The 16,344-nt window shown below is 55.9% G+C and overlaps 7 protein-coding genes across 7 annotated transcripts; 4 read left to right on the top strand and 3 right to left on the bottom strand.

The window, feature by feature from the left end:
• Window positions 1-334: 334 nt before the first annotated feature.
• On the top strand, window positions 335-1,442 carry BO86DRAFT_406462 (uncharacterized protein; the record flags this gene model as incomplete). The annotated part of the gene is made up of 1 exon (XM_025674184.1): window positions 335-1,442. The coding sequence occupies exon 1, from the start codon at window positions 687-689 to the stop codon at window positions 1,440-1,442; it is 756 nt and encodes a 251-aa protein (XP_025531935.1). The 5' UTR covers window positions 335-686.
• Window positions 1,443-1,633: 191 nt separating this feature from the next.
• Window positions 1,634-5,190, bottom strand: BO86DRAFT_453169 (uncharacterized protein; the record flags this gene model as incomplete). The annotated part of the gene is made up of 3 exons (XM_025676973.1): window positions 4,506-5,190; window positions 2,039-4,454; window positions 1,634-1,648 (listed from the first exon to the last, which is right to left on the bottom strand). Exons 1-3 carry the CDS (start codon window positions 4,931-4,933, stop codon window positions 1,634-1,636), a joined length of 2,859 nt encoding a protein of 952 aa, XP_025531934.1. The 5' UTR covers window positions 4,934-5,190.
• A 249-nt stretch (window positions 5,191-5,439) lies between these two features.
• Window positions 5,440-6,754, top strand: BO86DRAFT_445243 (uncharacterized protein; the record flags this gene model as incomplete). The annotated part of the gene is made up of 1 exon (XM_025676434.1): window positions 5,440-6,754. The coding sequence occupies exon 1, from the start codon at window positions 5,666-5,668 to the stop codon at window positions 6,752-6,754; it is 1,089 nt and encodes a 362-aa protein (XP_025531933.1). The 5' UTR covers window positions 5,440-5,665.
• Window positions 6,755-6,929: 175 nt separating this feature from the next.
• Window positions 6,930-7,564, bottom strand: BO86DRAFT_453167 (uncharacterized protein; the record flags this gene model as incomplete). Its single annotated transcript, XM_025676972.1, has 1 exon — window positions 6,930-7,564. Exon 1 carries the CDS (start codon window positions 7,527-7,529, stop codon window positions 6,930-6,932), a length of 600 nt encoding a protein of 199 aa, XP_025531932.1. The 5' UTR covers window positions 7,530-7,564.
• Window positions 7,565-8,710: 1,146 nt separating this feature from the next.
• BO86DRAFT_385616 (60S ribosomal protein uL24) lies at window positions 8,711-9,654 on the bottom strand. Its single transcript, XM_025671147.1, has 4 exons — window positions 9,573-9,654; window positions 9,467-9,513; window positions 9,346-9,408; window positions 8,711-9,219 (listed from the first exon to the last, which is right to left on the bottom strand). The coding sequence occupies exons 1-4, from the start codon at window positions 9,592-9,594 to the stop codon at window positions 8,953-8,955; spliced, it is 399 nt and encodes a 132-aa protein (XP_025531931.1). The 5' UTR covers window positions 9,595-9,654; the 3' UTR covers window positions 8,711-8,952.
• Window positions 9,655-10,852: 1,198 nt separating this feature from the next.
• BO86DRAFT_303008 (3-carboxy-cis,cis-mucoante lactonizing enzyme) lies at window positions 10,853-12,190 on the top strand (the record flags this gene model as incomplete). The annotated part of the gene is made up of 2 exons (XM_025667561.1): window positions 10,853-11,232; window positions 11,311-12,190. The coding sequence occupies 2 exons, from the start codon at window positions 10,853-10,855 to the stop codon at window positions 12,188-12,190; spliced, it is 1,260 nt and encodes a 419-aa protein (XP_025531930.1).
• Window positions 12,191-14,002: 1,812 nt separating this feature from the next.
• On the top strand, window positions 14,003-15,575 carry BO86DRAFT_138477 (uncharacterized protein). The gene has a single exon (XM_025666168.1). It carries the CDS (start codon window positions 14,101-14,103, stop codon window positions 15,502-15,504), a length of 1,404 nt encoding a protein of 467 aa, XP_025531929.1. The 5' UTR covers window positions 14,003-14,100; the 3' UTR covers window positions 15,505-15,575.
• Window positions 15,576-16,344: the final 769 nt, after the last annotated feature.

Below are 16,344 nucleotides of genomic sequence, written 5' to 3'. Positions count from 1 at the left end.
AGCAAGCAGGCAAGCAGGCAAGCAACTTAGCAAGCAGGGGAGCTTCGGAATGACGACCAGCCGCGGTTCGTACGTAAGCGGCGCTGGTTGGTTCCTCTGTTGATGCTGGTTGCCTTAGCCGTCGGGCGGGAACGTCAGGCACCGAACCCGCATTTAGCCGCAAGTATTTCAGGCATTAAGGCAGGAAGGCGGACTGAAAGATAGACGCACTCGAAGCAGGAAGCGGTGAGACTCGCCGGGCGGTGGTGAGTGAATCTTTCTGCCACTTTCCAGTTCCAAGAAGCTGTACGACGTGAATATGGATCTTTTGAAGCAACACTCAGAGCAGAAAGCAGTGAGACCGGCGTCGACTCATTCTGCCACCGCCCAGCATGATTCTCTCTGGAGCACGTACCATTGACCTTGACTCTAAAGTCTAGACATATAAAAGATGAGCCCGTTGACTCACACTTCAGTAGAATCAGAATGAATTCATCACTCCATAGTCACAACCTCATCAGAATGCCCGGCTTAGACTGCCGCAATGATTTAACATCGCATCATACCCTGAGCCGGGTCGTCGCCATGCGACTTGATGGCGACAAATATTCTTCTATTCATGGACTTGCTACTACTCATCCTCATGCACTCTCCTAATATCCAGCACGCTACACAATAAGCTTGCTGATCCCTCTACCTAATTCAATATGCCATTCTGGTCTTGGAAGGGGTCAAAGACCAAACCGACTCACACGTCCAAATCAGTGGACAGAACCGTCCCGGTTTCCAAGGAGACAGAATGCAGGGAAAAGTACAAGTACGCGAAGAATCGGTATCGCAGGTTGTCTGCTGATGAAAACTACCGTTATCAAGATGCCGTCAAGGAATGGGCAGGGAAATACACCGAAGAAGCAGCACTGGGCATCCTCATCCTCCAGCGCCTGCATCGTCTGCAGCTGCTCGGGCCACGCAGCTCAAAGAAGCTTCACCGGCACCCTCGAGGAGAAGACGGGCAGATTCTCACGACAGTACGCGACAGCATGCCGCCGCCGATCTACGTGGAACCCATTCCGGAAGATTCTTGCCTTGAGGCAGAGATGACCCAGCTTCGTAAAGACTACTGGAAGCATCAACTTCGGCTGCAGGAACTGTACCGAGGGCGTCCACACCCGACAGGTCCAACCATGGCGCTGTTTCTGGCCGGCCACGAATATAGGAATGAGCATGGGCAGCCGTACGACTTCGTGGACTCGCAACGAGAATGTGCCAAAGCCGGGGGGTGCTGCGCACGGTCGTGCGGGTGTTGTCAGAAGGGGTTGTATGCCAACGAAGACAAGAAGGATCAAACGAGCCCGGTTTACGGGCACTGCACGCTGGAGTGCGTTTGCTGCATCCGTTTTCGCCAGTGTTATGTGCCTGACGGGCGTTTGTCTCCGCCGAAGACAAAGCCTCTGCTCAGATGACGTTGTCTTCTTGGGTGCTCTATCAGGATCAGATTGCTCTTTATGGTCTGCGGGATATAGATAGTGCCACCACGGGTTGCCTATCGAGACTCTACGCTAACCCCTCGCTTCGCCCCCTAGTAGTCTCTACCTCGTTTATACTAGCTTTCTTCTCTCTTCTCTCTTCTCTTGAACCATCTTTTGTTTCTGTTTCATCTCCCTCCAGCCTGTTGTTAAGTATCTTGATTTTTCTGCAACCCCTCTTTCATTTCTCTTCTACTTCCACGATACCCTCTCTATCATCTAGCTTACAATCAATCCAAAAACTGAACTCTGGCTGATATGCAATCTAAACCATCCTTTCCAACCGAAGATTCACAATGTCCACCATCACCTCCGTCCTGCCCCTCAGCCAATACATCCATTCCCCCCTTATGCCCCCAGGCAAAAAAAAAAAAAAAAAAAAAAGGATACACCCCCCAAACCCGAAAAAACAGCCCCTCCTCCCGCTCCCTAACCCCAACACCCCCCCTCCCCACCAAAACCCCCCTCAACACCCCAAACTCCCACGCCCCCAAACCCCTCCACACACTCCCCACAACATCGACGGCACTTACCTCAGGATCCCACCGATCCGCCGGCACCACCGCACGCACATCCGCCCCACCCTCCACAAACACCCGCACAATCTCCGCGACCCGGGCCATCCCCTGCGGGTCAGTATCATAGTACCGCAACCAGCGGCGGCGCTGCGCCTCCCGCAGGGCGGCGAGCACATCGATCCAGGGCGTGCGCGTTCTGCCCTGGAGGTCGGTGTAGGGCTGGTTCGGGCGGAAGCCGGCCTCCAGCAGGTCGCGGAGGAGCTGGGGGTGGGCGAGCGGGTAGACAGTTTGGCGGCGGTGGGCGAGGAAGGGGGTGGTTTGGGGGAGGAGGGGGATTTTTCGGGGGGGCTCTGGGTTTGAGTTGGGTGTATGGTCCGCTGCGGGGACGGTCGACGGTGATGGTGAAGGGGATGGTGAAGGGGAAGGGGAAGGCCGCAGCGTCCCATCGCGGATCCGCGCCCGGATCAACCGCGCTAACCCGAACCGCGCCGCAAGCGAGAGGAACGGCTGCTCGAAGACCGCCCGCTTCCGCATCTCGTACGTCGAGAAGAGCGATTGGGCCCAGTGGTCGGTTTCCGCCGTGTCGCGGAAGGACCAGTGCTGGCATAGGGCGGTGTCGAATGCATCCATCAAGACGAGCTCCGCCGCCGGGGATGGGGAGAGGCGCGCGTGCGTGAAGGCGAGGGGGATGGCGGGCCACCATTCGTCGATCTGGCGGTGGCGGATGAAGGGGTCGAGGGGGTGTTGGAGTTGGAGGATGTGGGAGGCGAGGAGGGCGTGGTGGGGGTCAAAGAAACGGTCATTCACCGTGTGGGTGAGGCGGGTCCAGATCTCGGGTCGGGAGAGATAGTCTTTGACGGTCCGGTGGACGTATGTCACCTTGCGCTGGGCGAGGAGCTGGGCTGCCGATGGGCTGGTGGCGTGGTGGACGCGGATGGTCGAGGGGTTGGGCCGGTGCGTCACGATCAGGCCGGCGCATTCGTTGCTGAAGCGGTTGGCTGTGAGGGAGCAGATCTGTTGGATTTGTTCGTCGCGGGCTTGGTGGACGTCCTCCGGGATGCTGAGCTCGGAGGCTTCGGCTTGGTCGGCGAGCGCGAGCTCCCATAGTTGCATGGTAGTGGCTTCTTCTTGGCCGGTGGCGTTGCAGGCGTCTTCGCGGGCGTTGAGGAGCTGGAAGATGCGGGCAACGATGGTGGTCTGGTCGGTGGTTGCTTGCTCGAAGATGAAATAGGCGAAGAGGTCGTCTATTTCCGTGGGGTGTTGGAGCAGAGATTGGTGGAGCTGTGTAAAGTCGAGATGGCTTCGCCGTAGCAAGGATTGAACCGCCAGGGCTACCCAGAGGAAGACACCGTCAGCCCGATCCACGATACCGATGATAAGCTGCGAGGCCTTCGGGGGATCCTTGCTGAAGAGGGATTGAATCTGCGGATCGGCGAGTAGATGGTCTCGAGCGTAATCCAGCATATCCTGGCGCGTGCAGTCATGGAGCTCCAGCTTAGGGTTCTTTCCGAAGGCTTCCCAAAACACGGGCAGCGGCCGACTGGACAGACAGAGCTTGAGGTGAGCGAACGAGGACACCAGCTTCTGCAGAAAGGAGATCACCTCCTCGTGATCGCCAGCGAACTCATCCAAGCCATCGATGAACAGACAGATCCTCGCTTCACCGGCAGTGTGCTGCATGAACCACCGCAAGGCCTCCTTCAACTCCTTCAAATTCCAGGCGACCGTCGCCTTGATCCGCTCTCGCGTAGTCAACCGCCTGAGATGCTTCCACCGCGCCGGAAACACGACCGGAACCAGATGAGGCTCTTGGTCGAGGAGCTGGACCAGCAGATGACGCATTAGCCCCGTCTGGGACCTCTGCTCCAGGGTGCCGCTGATCCAGAAATAGAACCCGGCTGTGATGAGTGGCTCTTCGCCCGCCCATGTTGCCAGGAACGTCTTCGTGGTGGGATGTGACATCAAGAAGCGCATCAATGTTGACTTCCCCGACCCGGGCTTGCCACTGACCCAGAAGATGCCGTCGTTGCTTCCACTGGACAGCCAACTGACGAGAGACTCCTGCACGTTCGAGCTGTGGTGGCCTTTTGAGCCATCGGCAGCTAAGATCCAGTCGAAGGTGCCGTCGTGAGCGACCGCGACGCTGTCTTCCCGATCAGTCATGGAACCGAACTTCAGGCTTTCGAGCAGAAACTCCCGAAGAATCATTTCCTGGTCGGAGAATACAGTATCCTTGGTATATGTCTTGTCGTCTTCGAGAACGCTCTTGTTCTGCCCGGGTTTCTTGCCAAAGAGCGACATCGCGTTCTTTCCAGCTGATAGCCTCCCGGCTTCATGCTGTGTGTCCGGCTGGTCCTGGTCTCGATGATCTTTGGTGATGTCGAGCGCATCGAGTGCTTCACGGGTGGCAACGAGCTTCATTGATTGAGTACTAACCGACCTCAGTAGTTGACTGGTCACAAGTGTTCGAGCGCATTCTTACCTGGGTAGATACCCCGCCTCGGACTCAACTGAGGCAATGATAGACTTGAGGCGTTCCTCCAACGTATCGACATCCTCCCGCGGCCATAGCTCTCTAAAGTGTCTCGCAATATAAGGAAGCTTGTAGACAGTGAGCTGGTCCAGAAGATCGAAGCGACAGAGGACAGTCTTGATGATGATCTCACATGCATTGCGAACATTCTTGGATCGCTCCGGTGGTGTCAACGATTCTGCGCTTGCCACAGAGACCTGGGAAAACCGATCGCCCAAAGCACGGAACTCAGCTACGATAGCATCTGCATTCCAGGAGTCTGTGAATTCCGCATCATCATCCAGATCATGGATTGCATACAATTTCTCAACCAGACGCGTTCCGGCTTGGAGAAATTCATCTATCTCCGTCGAGGGAGAAACGATGAATTCGCCCATTTTGTGAGCGGAGTCTGTGCAGCTTAGAGGTGAGCTGACGATGCAGATGACATAGAAGCCGATACTGATCAAAGGGGTCAAAATGCCTCCGTGAGGTTGAGGTAGTGATCGCGGGGTACTGGAACATGCTAATAATAGACTAAATTGGTGGCTGCTTATCTCCGTTGGTGAGCACCTATAGGGCTCCAGTGTGACTATCAAGCGAGCCGTATCATGGCGTGCTTCCGGATCAGTAGACTTCCTCCTCTTTCAGGTGTTCGTCGATATCCAGTTGTCTTAATCGATTAAACGACAAACTGTGTATGCGGGGTAGCGATGGAGTGACATTGCGGTAAATAGCGCAGAGGAATTGAGAATCACGCACACACAACTAGCTGTACGTACATGTGATCTTGTGATAAACCTCAGTCGAAAAGGCTCTAAGATCCTCCGGGCAATGTTTTCAGATAAAACTCACAGGGTGCCGGATGAGAGCCTCTTTGCATCCCGAGTATAAATCAAGACCCAGCACGTATACTTAACTGTATGACGGATCCACCCCCGATAAGCTTCCCCGCAGAGCTTCGCTCCCGAGCAGGTCCGTCCGTCCTCGAAAAGCATTACCGCATCAAGTAAAGAGATCCAGCCCGAAGAAAGTGTAAAAAGCATGAGTCCTCCCCTCCACGACTACCAAGAATCCCACGTCCTCCTCCCAACTCCCAGCTCCAGCCAACATCCAGAGTCCTCCCAACAATGCCCCCCAAAAAACACATCCACATCGCCCTCCTGGACACCGACCTCCCCGTCCCCACCATCTACGCCCACCGCGGCCTCTACAGCACGCAATTCCGTCACCTCCTCCGCGCCGCCGCCGCCACCATCAACCCAGCCTACGAGCTCCACACCACAGCCTTCGACGTGGTCGGCGGCCACCTCCCCGCCTACACCAGTCTCCAGCAACCCTCAGCATCACCATCCACCGCCACCGCCACCGCCACCGCCAACGCAGCCACCGATACAACCCTAAACCCCCTCTCCATCCCCATCACCGGAATCTTGATCACCGGCTCCTCCGCCTCCGCCTACGACCCCACGAAATCATGGATCGCGCCCCTGACCACCTTCCTCCAAACCGTCCACGCGCAGTACCCCAGTGTCCGGCTGTTCGGCAGCTGTTTCGGACACCAGATTCTCGCGCGGGCACTGCTTGAGCTGGACACTGGCGGCCGGCGCCAGCAGCAGCAGCAGCAGCAGCCCTACGTAAGCGTCGAGCCTGCGCCGCACGGGAAAGAAGTCGGGTTGAAGAGCATCATCCTCACCCCCGAGTTCACGGGGGCGTTTTCGGGGTCATTCCCTCCCACCGAGAATCTCCCGCTCGAAGGGCAGAGGGTAGAGGGAGAGGAAAGGAAGTGGAACATCCAGATGATCCACGGCGACCACGTCCGGATCTGTCGGCCCTTGCCGGCGGCGTGGTGCGTGATCGGCGCGAGTGCGGAGTGTGCCGTGCAGGGACTGTATCACCCCGCCAAAGTGCTCACCTATCAGGGGCATTTTGAGTTCGATGCGGAGGTTAACCGCGAGACGTGCGTGGAGTTTGGGAGGCGGCAGGGGTGGGATGCTGGGGATGTGGAGAGGTGGGTCAAGGCGATTGGGGTGGGGGATGAGGGGAGTGATGCGGTGGGGGCGGCGGGGGTGGTGGTTCGGTTTTTTGCGGGGGAGGATGAGTACGGAAATGATACTGTTGCTGCGGTGGGGGGTGGGGTTGGGGAAGGGAAAGATGGTGGAGAGAGAAAGGGCTGGGGGTGGAATTGGGGTAGGCTGCTGGGGTGGAAGGATGATTAGGGTTCAATTGATTACGCAACCGACTTTGCATAGTGGTTTGGAGTAAGTATAGACACGATAGATAGAAACAATTAGAGACAAAAAAGAAAGTGTGGATCTGATAATATGAGTGTGATAATCAAACGAGATATCTACGGTGTTTTGATCGGCCTTGCCTAGAGCCTTAGGTGTGTACCTACTTCTGCTGAGGCTTCTGCTCAGCCTTCTGCTGAGTGGTCTGAGCCTTCTGCTCAGGCTTTTGCTGAGTCTCCTGCTGAGCCTTCTGCCCACCCTTCCTCCCCCCCCTCTTCCCGGACATTTTCGCCCTCAGAGGCCGGGGCCGCAGCTCCGTGGCCTCAATATTCGCCCCGTACGGCTGCTGCTCCTCGAGCAGCCGCAGCCAGTCGCGCTGGCACGCGTCCTTCTTGTACAGGTTGGCCCGATCGCGCCAGGTCTTCACGTCCAGCCGCAGCCGGCGCGGCGGATCGAAGGTCTTCTCCTTGGGCGGCTGGACGCGCTGCACCTTGTCGAACTGGATCGCCCGGATCCAGGGGATACCTGAGGCCTCGAAGGCCGCGTGGATCTTCTTCAAGATCACGTCCTCGGACAGCAGACGCCGCTTCTTGTCCAGGTACAGCTCCTGGTGCGAGCACACGAAGATAAACGGCTTTTCCCGGTACTCGACGACCTGCGGCTCGGTTGGGGTCGTCGCGGCGGGCTGCTTGGGGGCGGCTGGGGTGGCTACCACCCTCGAGTTGAGGGGGACGATGTCTGCCATGTTCAGGCGGGTCAACATCTTGACTCAGTCAGGGATCTAGTCGAGGGGTTTTTCTTTGCGTTGGGGTTCGGCGTGTTCTGAGTTTGTGTGTCGGGTTTGGGTTGGTGGTGATGATGATGATGATGGACTGTTGGGCTGTTGAGTGGGGTGTATTTATATTGTACGCAGGAGGTTGATTTTGGGGATCGGAGCTAGAGGGTTTCGGTGTGTGCATAAAGGATTCAGGCTGGGTTATTGTGCTGGTTGAGGACGAGCCATGATCTTGAGGGTTGATCAAGAAGACTGTTGTATGTTGTGTGGTGACAAGGGATTAGATGATATATTCATTTACATGGTCTTTGATCTGTAAGTGATGTTCTCATCAAAGTGAGGTTTCATTGTTTTGAGTTGGTGTCCTGGGCCGTTGGGTTCTGATGGATCCTGGATGTAGAATGCATTCTTTGAGGGTGTGCTTGGTTGTGTTGGTCATGAGCAAGACTGTGAATAGCCTCTAGTTGGGGAGCTACCTCGATTACCGAAACCCTCCGAGTCACGGTTCATGGGCATGGTTGACAGAGAAGACCACGCTATCACGAGCCTGAAGGACATCTCAAACGAGAGCTAAAGGCTCAATTGATCCGAGCCTATACGCAGGGTAGAAGGTAGGCCTTCGTGAACGTGATACGTGAGAGGTGCTGCTTAAAGTAGCAATGTGGTTGATGCCGGCCTCAGGTATCCAGGTGAAGACGATAAGATAAGGTGACCAGAAATTTTCCACTGGAGTTGCTCGGCATCGCCTTTCTGTCCCAGAACGGCGGTGGTCGTGATCAAACTACGTTGTGGATGCAATCTCGGGTCTGAGTGTTGTCGCTGCTGTTGGAGGTCCAGATTATCGCTACGACTGACTTACCGTGTCAGCAGCTTATGCCACTATTTACGAGACGACGGCCTAGAAAGGCGAGGCACTACGAGAGGTCCAAAGTCTCGCGACAGGGACGGAGGGAAACGAAATGCAGCAATGCCCCAGCCCGACCTTCGATCTGTCCATCAAACAGAATCAAGTCGCAACTGCGCGCAAAACCAAACTCATCGACCCAATCACCGAATCTCGAGAACTTACAGACCCCATTTTTGAACGACGGATAGATGGAGAAGCAGAACGCCCCCCATCTATACACACCATTGTGAATCACAGCGAAAGAAAAAATATAGATCAGAATGGATATTTCAATTTTTTCATTTCGTCCGTGATTGCGCCAGGATTCCGCAGGGTAGACAGGTGTCCATCATACCCTTTGAGAATAATTGGCTGGATCAGCGGGGAAGGCAAGGGGAGGGCCTCCGTGAATCCCGCGTCGTTTTTGATCAAGATCAACTCCTGCCATTTTGCAAAATATAAGATGCACCCGGAACCCCACAAAACACTCTTCCAGCAACAAAATCACATCAGAGGACCGCGCATTTAAGCGGACTTGACGGCCTCACGGCCCTTGGCCTTGCGGGCAAGGATCTCCTCACGGTCCTTGTCGAGGTGGAGCTTGGTGATGACGACGTTGGAGGGGTGGATGGGGAGAGGGACGCTCTGGCCGTTGGACTTCTCGCGGACGACACGCTCAACGTGGATGCACCACTTGAGACGGTAGACGGAGGTGATCTTGCCGTCACGGCCCTTGTTGGAACCACGGACAATCTGAACCTCGTCGCCCTTGCGGATGGGGATGGAGCGGACCTATGGCGGAAAGATTAGCAACGTTCGCTTGTTGAGACCCTGGTGTTCAAGATCGATTCCGTTCATTCAAAGGGCGGATCGCAGATTTTCAACCAGGCAGAAAGGATCGGTTCGTCGCTAACTTACACCGTACTTCTCGCGGAGCTCCTTGTTCAGGCTGGCGCTAAGGATCACGCGGCGCTCGGAGGACTAATTTGCTATGTTAGTCTTCATGTCGTCGAAAAAATGGTGTTGGAAAAACTCATACGGGAGCGCTGAAGTGAGCCTTACGGCTCTTGGAGCGGGAAGAAGCGACTGTACATTTCATTAGTATCCAGCATCAATTGAGGAGAGTATGCGCAGTGATAACATACCCTGAGTGTTGCGAACAGCCATTGTGCCGGGGTCCTTGAGGGTGTCGTGAAAGAGGATGGGGCTCAAGTTGTCGGATTGTCGTTGATCGGGAGAAAAGACTTTTGGTGGTCGTTGAATATTCGATGTGGGCGGGTTGTGCGCCACGTGACCTGGCTGAGTAAGGCTAGGGCTGGGTTCTAGCCTCTGATTGGAAACGGGGGGAAGATCCGATCCACCTTCAGCTCACTCACCGCTCAGAGAAAGCAGCCTGGAGTTCTGCCGGCATGTCTCGAAGCGGTCAGACTTGGGCATTCTTGGTTGTTTCAACTTTCCAGCCGCCTGAACCGGGCCATCAGTTCTCAGTGTTTATGCCTTGGGCTGTCTACACTGATCCCACTAGCAACTAATTCTCTTCTATCAAAACAATCCGATACTCCTCATAAATAGGAGGGCTCAAAATAAGTATATGCATGTCGATATCATGATCAAGACTCCAACCAAGTCAACAATGTTGATTTCTCTCTGCGGTGAACGGTGAGAGTCAAGCTAAATCAGCCGCCGTCGTCATTGCATCTCATCACCGGCCTGCAGAAGAAGCACCTCGTAAAGAAGCTCCATCGAGCCCCCACACTATCAAGGTACTTTACACCGTGAGTACATTCGGGCTAGGACATCCCGTTCGGGGCTATTTCGGAGTAGGTCGGCTGTTCTGCAGCAGACCAGGAAGCGCGCTAAAAATATATACTTCGGCACGGAAGGGAAAGCGTGGGGGTTACCACGGCTCCTCATCCTTCAGGACAACTACCACAGGTAATGGTTATCGTTACTTCGATCAACTTCAGCTCTAAGGAGCTCTCTATCTTTGACATGCTGGATGATAATCCTTTCTAGACGTCTATGCGGTGTCGCAGCACAACCCTCATGAATATCCGCGCGGTTCAATCGTGCCTTCCTTGGATGAGCCAAACATAAGCTTCGTGATGCATTTCTATTGTGATCAAGCTTACCATGCGTATCCATTCTAAGACATGCCAAGCAGGCTGAAAGCATCAGGATCCTCACAGTCTAATAACAATTTGTCAAACCGAAGATAACACTCCCGCGAACAGGGCTGCAGATGCCAGCCACCAGTTACCCTGCAGATCTGGCACCGGCCAACGCACCTGCAGAATGCAGATCCATTCCAATCGCGATCTTGCCCCCTCCTTCAAACCCCCTGCTCAAGCACTATTTAAGGGTCTGTTAAAGGCCTCATGTCCCCCAGTTCCTGCTTCAAACTCACATTCGGACATCATCCATCATGTCCCTGCGGTCGATTCTGTTCTCGCTTTCCGCCTCCTTGGCGTCGGCAACCAACCTCTATGCCACACACTATAGCGGCACGGTCTACTCTCTCTCGCTGACGCATGGCAACAATGGCAGCAACCTTGCCATCTCGTCGGAAATCCAGGGTTGTGGCCCCATGCCAAGCTGGCTGACCCTCGATCCGGCCACGCGCATCATTTACTGCAACGATGAGACGGGCGACGCCTCGACCAATGGCTCCCTGAACGCCCTCTCCGCGTCGACCGACGGTACCCTGAAGCTGATCGCTAGCACCGACGCAGCTCCAGGAGGCGGCGTGAATAGCGTCATTTACACCGGCGAGCACGGCGCCCAATACCTGGCTATTGCACACTAGTTTGTCTCACCATCTTATCTTCAATCCGTTTACTTACCGAGGTAACCCCACTAACAATCATCCCACCCCCTCAACAGCGGCGGCTCGGCTCTCTCCACTTTCAGCCTTCCCCTCACCCCAGACTCGCAACCGCTGCAGGTCTTCCGCTACACCTTCTCCGACGACAACCCCAAACGCCGTCCCCAGCAAGATTCCCCACACCCGCACCAAGTTTTCCTCGACCCGACCGGCTCCTTCGTCCTCGTCCCTGATTTGGGGTCTGACCTTCTCCGCGTCTACGCCATTGACAAGGCCACCGGCAAGCTGCAGTCCCACTGCACTGACCTGACCTATCCGACGGGCAGCGGGCCCCGCCACGGTCTTTTCTGGGAGTCTGCCGACGACCACCACAGCATCCTCACCACCAACAACCGCAACGCCCGCCGCAACGCCCGCCGCAGCCGCAACCAGGCCCAACAACAAGGCGCCGCCACCCTTTACACCGCCAACGAGCTCGACGGCCACCTCAAGGTCTTCGACGTCTCCTACGTCTCCGACGGCTGCCTCTCCTTCCGCCAGCTCCAGGTCCTGGTGCCCTACCCAACCACCAACGACTCGCTCCCGACGGGGGCGACGCTGGCCGAGATCCGCAAGGCCGGGAATGGGCTGTACGTGTCTGTGCGCTCCGACCACGGCTTCGCGCCCTACGATAGCATTGCTACGCTGACCCGCCATGCGAATGCAACCCTTGAATTCGAGCGCTTGAGTTCCGCGTATGGTACCGTCCCCCGGACGTTTGTCATCAACAAGGCGGGCGACCTGGTGGCCATTGGCGATCAGGCGAGCTCCAACGTTGCGATCGTGGCACGTGACACAGTCACGGGCGTGTTGGGCGCGAAGATTGCCGAGTTGCAGGTTGGGGAGCCCGGTGAGGTGGGCACGGCCGAGGGGTTGAGCAGCATCATCTGGGATGAGTGAGTGCTTTTCTCTCGAATCCAGGGAAAGCAGGAAGCAGTATATAGTTGGGGTGTGCATGTTGTATGCATGCCAGATACCGCGAGCGAGATTGAACAGTGTGAAATGTGTCGTCGATAGTCGATTGACTTACCTACATACCTATATATTATGTGAATAAATGGACCCTTTGGCTTGTGTTTCAACCTTTCCCCTCGGATATGATCCTGTAGTGCAAGGGGCCGGAGGATATCTTGACATCGGTCGGAAAACCCGCAGATCCCGTTCGTTACATCCTCCAGGTCGCGCCACACAGGGTGTTAGACGTGCCGAGGACGTGCCGAAGCGAAACAAGCTGGATCACCAGACACGATTCTTTGAACCAAAAATAGTTGAGAATGTTGCTTGAACCCCCGACAATCTGGGACTTAGAACAACAGTATCCATTGTAGTGTCTTTTCTCTTCCAGGTCTGTGCATACGTGCTTTAGCCATGGAAGTATAAGGGATGATATGGAAGACTCCGAAGCAAGAGTGTGGATAGTCAGGCAGTACAAAGGGCGGTGTACGACAGGGGACCGCCTGCCTCTCGCTTGCAACGCGGTTCCATTCTGCCATTCTGCCACTCCTTCTAATCTTCCACCTTCCATACACTAGAGTCGAGCTCTGCTCCAGGCTCTGCTCCATGCGAAGTGGGAACCCATCGTGTCGAACACTATCCTTGATAAGTTAACAAACACCTGGCCCCGGGCTACGACCTCTTGTGTCCTAGCTTCCAAACACTGATCCAATCTCAAGATTCCGTGCCCAAGACAGCGAGTGGATCTCCGGAGCTGGGCGGCGCCGATCTGCTCGGAAAAATGCGATTCGCACTTGTGACTGGACCAGACCCGGGGAGCTGCATTTCCGAGCTGAGAACTCCCTTTGTGAAACGGTTCCATGGGACTCTCCCGCACTCTAATTCCCGAGCCGCAGAGCTGTCGTTAATATAGATTCACAGCGCGTAAGATACAATATGTGACAGTATCCTCAATGTCTCCATTGTCTGTCTTTCGTCTCGCTCTCTCACTTTCTGCCACCGCAAAGCCATGGCTGAGAAGTAGGAGGGGTCTGTTGTCTTTTCAGCTCCACCACGGACTGATCGGCTACCTTAGCGTGTGACAATCTACGCGATCGAACGCTATCGGACGCTATCTGCCGATCACTGCCTTCCCGAGAACCATGCACAGCTTCGACAGCTGAATGACAGAGCAGAGCTTTGATCGAGGGCCCCGATTCGGGGCAATCAGAGGCGTCTTTGAAGCAACACCGCCTTTTCCCGCGACCTTCCACAAAGTTAGGCCCTTTCGCAGCTCCGCAGATGGAAGCAGAAGCGGAGAGGTCAGGTGGATCTCTTCTCAGCCGTGACAAAAGCAAAGAGGGAGCTCTCTGCTCTCGACGGCCAGTGCTGCTCGAGGAGAGGGTGGGCTTACCAGAGCAATACGGTCAGGCGCCATATTCGCAAGAAAGAGGGCAGTATCGACTCGTATCTTACTGTTCAGTGACCGTATACATAAACGCGAGAGACACTACACTAACATCCACCTACATGCAAGATGATCAGATCGCCTTTCGTCAAGAACCACACGGAGCATCTCGGGCCCCATTCTCATGGCTGATAACTCCACTCGCCGGGAAAAGGGAGGGATTTACTACTCAGCGTGTCCTGGTCCCCAGACGGCGGTCGCCCATCCTATAAAGACGACTCCACCCAGAGCTCATTCCCTGAACTTTTCCATCGGCTCTTTCTTTCTTTCAGCGTGGCTGCAGTGGCTGAGTCTTACACCGGGGCCTAAGCACATAGGTTGATACACCTTCCTTTCTCCTCTTTCAACTATTGCACCCCGCCTTTCTATCCTTCGATTGTCACACCTCCGAACCACACAACACTTCACAATGGGAAATCTCTCCCGTCTTCTCACCGTGCTTTCAGCGGGAAGCGCAGCATGGGCGACGCAGGCTCCCCTCGGTTCCGCCAACACAGGCGCGAACCAGTGCCTCAGCATGACCGGCGGAGCCCCCCATACTAACTTCGATGCGTGCTGTGGAAGTGGCTCATCTGGCCGCGGCACCGTTGACGGCGTCGAGTTCACCTACACATGCGGACAATGGGCGACGCCCTACGCGACCAAGCCCGTGAACGCCGCCAGCGCGCGCGAGTGTGCGCAGCTCTGTGCGGCCGCTGGCGCCCAATGTCCCGCGGCCGCCTGGATGTCCAAGGGGCAGTGTTACTTCATCACTTCCGGCGCTTACTCGGTCAGACCGTTGAAGGGGATCCTCTTGCTCGAGAAGACGGGCAAGCTGGTCGCTGGGGAGGAGCCCACGGAGCCGGAGGGCGGATGCGATAAGGCCGCCGAGGAGGCGAAGACGCAGTGCGAGAAGGAGGCGGCGGAGCGATGCGAGGCGGACAAGACCCGCGTCGGCGAGCAGTGCAAGGCGGATTGTGCTAAGCAGGTCGCCTCCGTCACGGAGCAATGCAATGCGGACAAGGCGAAGCTGGAGGAGGAGATGAACACCAAATGTCGGGACCAGACCGCGGCTGCTGTGCAGGACCAGATCGCGAAATGCGAGAAGGAGAAGACTGACCTCGGAGGCTCCTGCGACGATCTGAAGAAGCAGGGCGAGGCCCAGTGTGAGAAGGACAAGGCGGCCATTACTGAAGAAGCGAAGAAGCAGTGTGATGCGGACAAAACCGTCATCACGGAGGACGCGCGGAAGCAGTGCGATGCGGACAAGTCTGCCATCACCGAAGACGCTAAGAAGCAGTGCGATGCGGACAAGTCTGCCATCACCGAAGACGCTAAGAAGCAGTGCGACGCGGACAAGTCGACTCTAACGTCGGCCTGCGACGCAGAGAAAGACCGCCTCCAGAAGGCGCTCGACGAAGCCAACGAGAAGCTCAAGAAGCTTGAAGGCAGTGGTGGTGGCACCAGCGCGTCGACCACCTCGCCGGCCAACGAGGCCCTGCTCGAGGAGATCGCGCGCGAGAACTTCAGCACCATCTGCCCGAAGTTCGGCGGCAAGACTTTCATCACCGTGGACTCCAAGGGCTACAAGCACGAGTGGACGCTGTACTGCCACACTGGGGTCACGGGCCAATCGAATCCCAACTACAACTGGAGCTGCCACACTCAGAACATCATCCAGCTTCTGAAGGAGCAGCAGGAGCGGTCGGATCTCAAGGCTCTGTGGGTCAACACCAACAATGTCTGCACTCCTTGGACGGGCGGTTATGTGAATGTCGGCGGCCCGTTCACGAACCACCATTTGGTGATGCCCACCCGCCAGCCTTGGAAATGATTGATCTGAGCTATGTTGAGTTGTTAAATGTGGGTGGATGAAGTGCTACTAGTGCTGTGGAGAGTGTAAATAGGCTAGATCTCTTAGTGTAGTATGGGGAGTTCAAATTGAGATCAAGGAACGGGTATCATGAATGACTATTTTACATTGCTTGTCCTGAAAACACCCCCAAAGTATCATCTATCATCGGCAGTATGGTCTCGTCGGCAAACCAACCCGCTTCAGGATCAACCACGGCCACGGCCATCAAGGTAGCTCCCACGCCTCCTCATGTCTCGATCTCTCAACAAACCATTGCTTCTTTCTGAACATGCCATACACCTGCTGCACCTGCCCCACAATCTCACCATCGAATATAGCCCGGGTAACCCTTCCCCGTCCCCTCTCCCTCCTCGCAAGCTACCTCAAACACATCAGAAGCAATAGCCCCTCCACAAGACAAGCCAACTCACTCAAAACTCCCCGCAAACCCTTACCGAACGCCATCCCGTCAAGAAGAGGGGCGGGGCACGAACCCGCCCGACTGAAAAACACATCCAACGACGAACCCAGCAGCAACGCCTGCTGCGCCTCCGCCTTCACCTTCTGGAGATGGACAGTCCCTCCCTACAGAGCCCCGCAATCCGGCCCTGCACCTCAACGAGCGAGACGAGTTGCTCGAGCGCTTCCGAGGTGTGACGGATCGCATGCACCCGGAGGAGATGGAGTCGCGATCCACCTCGCTTGTTGGATCGACCGTGTGGCAGAAGGTGATGATTAGGAGGGTGAAGGGGGTCTTTATTAGGGTCCTGTTGCGGGTTAGTAATGAAAAAGTAAGGGGAGAGGGGAGGGGGCCGGGGG

The sequence above is a fragment of the Aspergillus japonicus genome (genome assembly GCF_003184785.1).
Source record: "Aspergillus japonicus CBS 114.51 unplaced genomic scaffold BO86scaffold_4, whole genome shotgun sequence".
Lineage (NCBI taxonomy): Eukaryota > Fungi > Ascomycota > Eurotiomycetes > Eurotiales > Aspergillaceae > Aspergillus > Aspergillus japonicus.
This window is presented reverse-complemented; position numbering and strand designations above follow the sequence as displayed.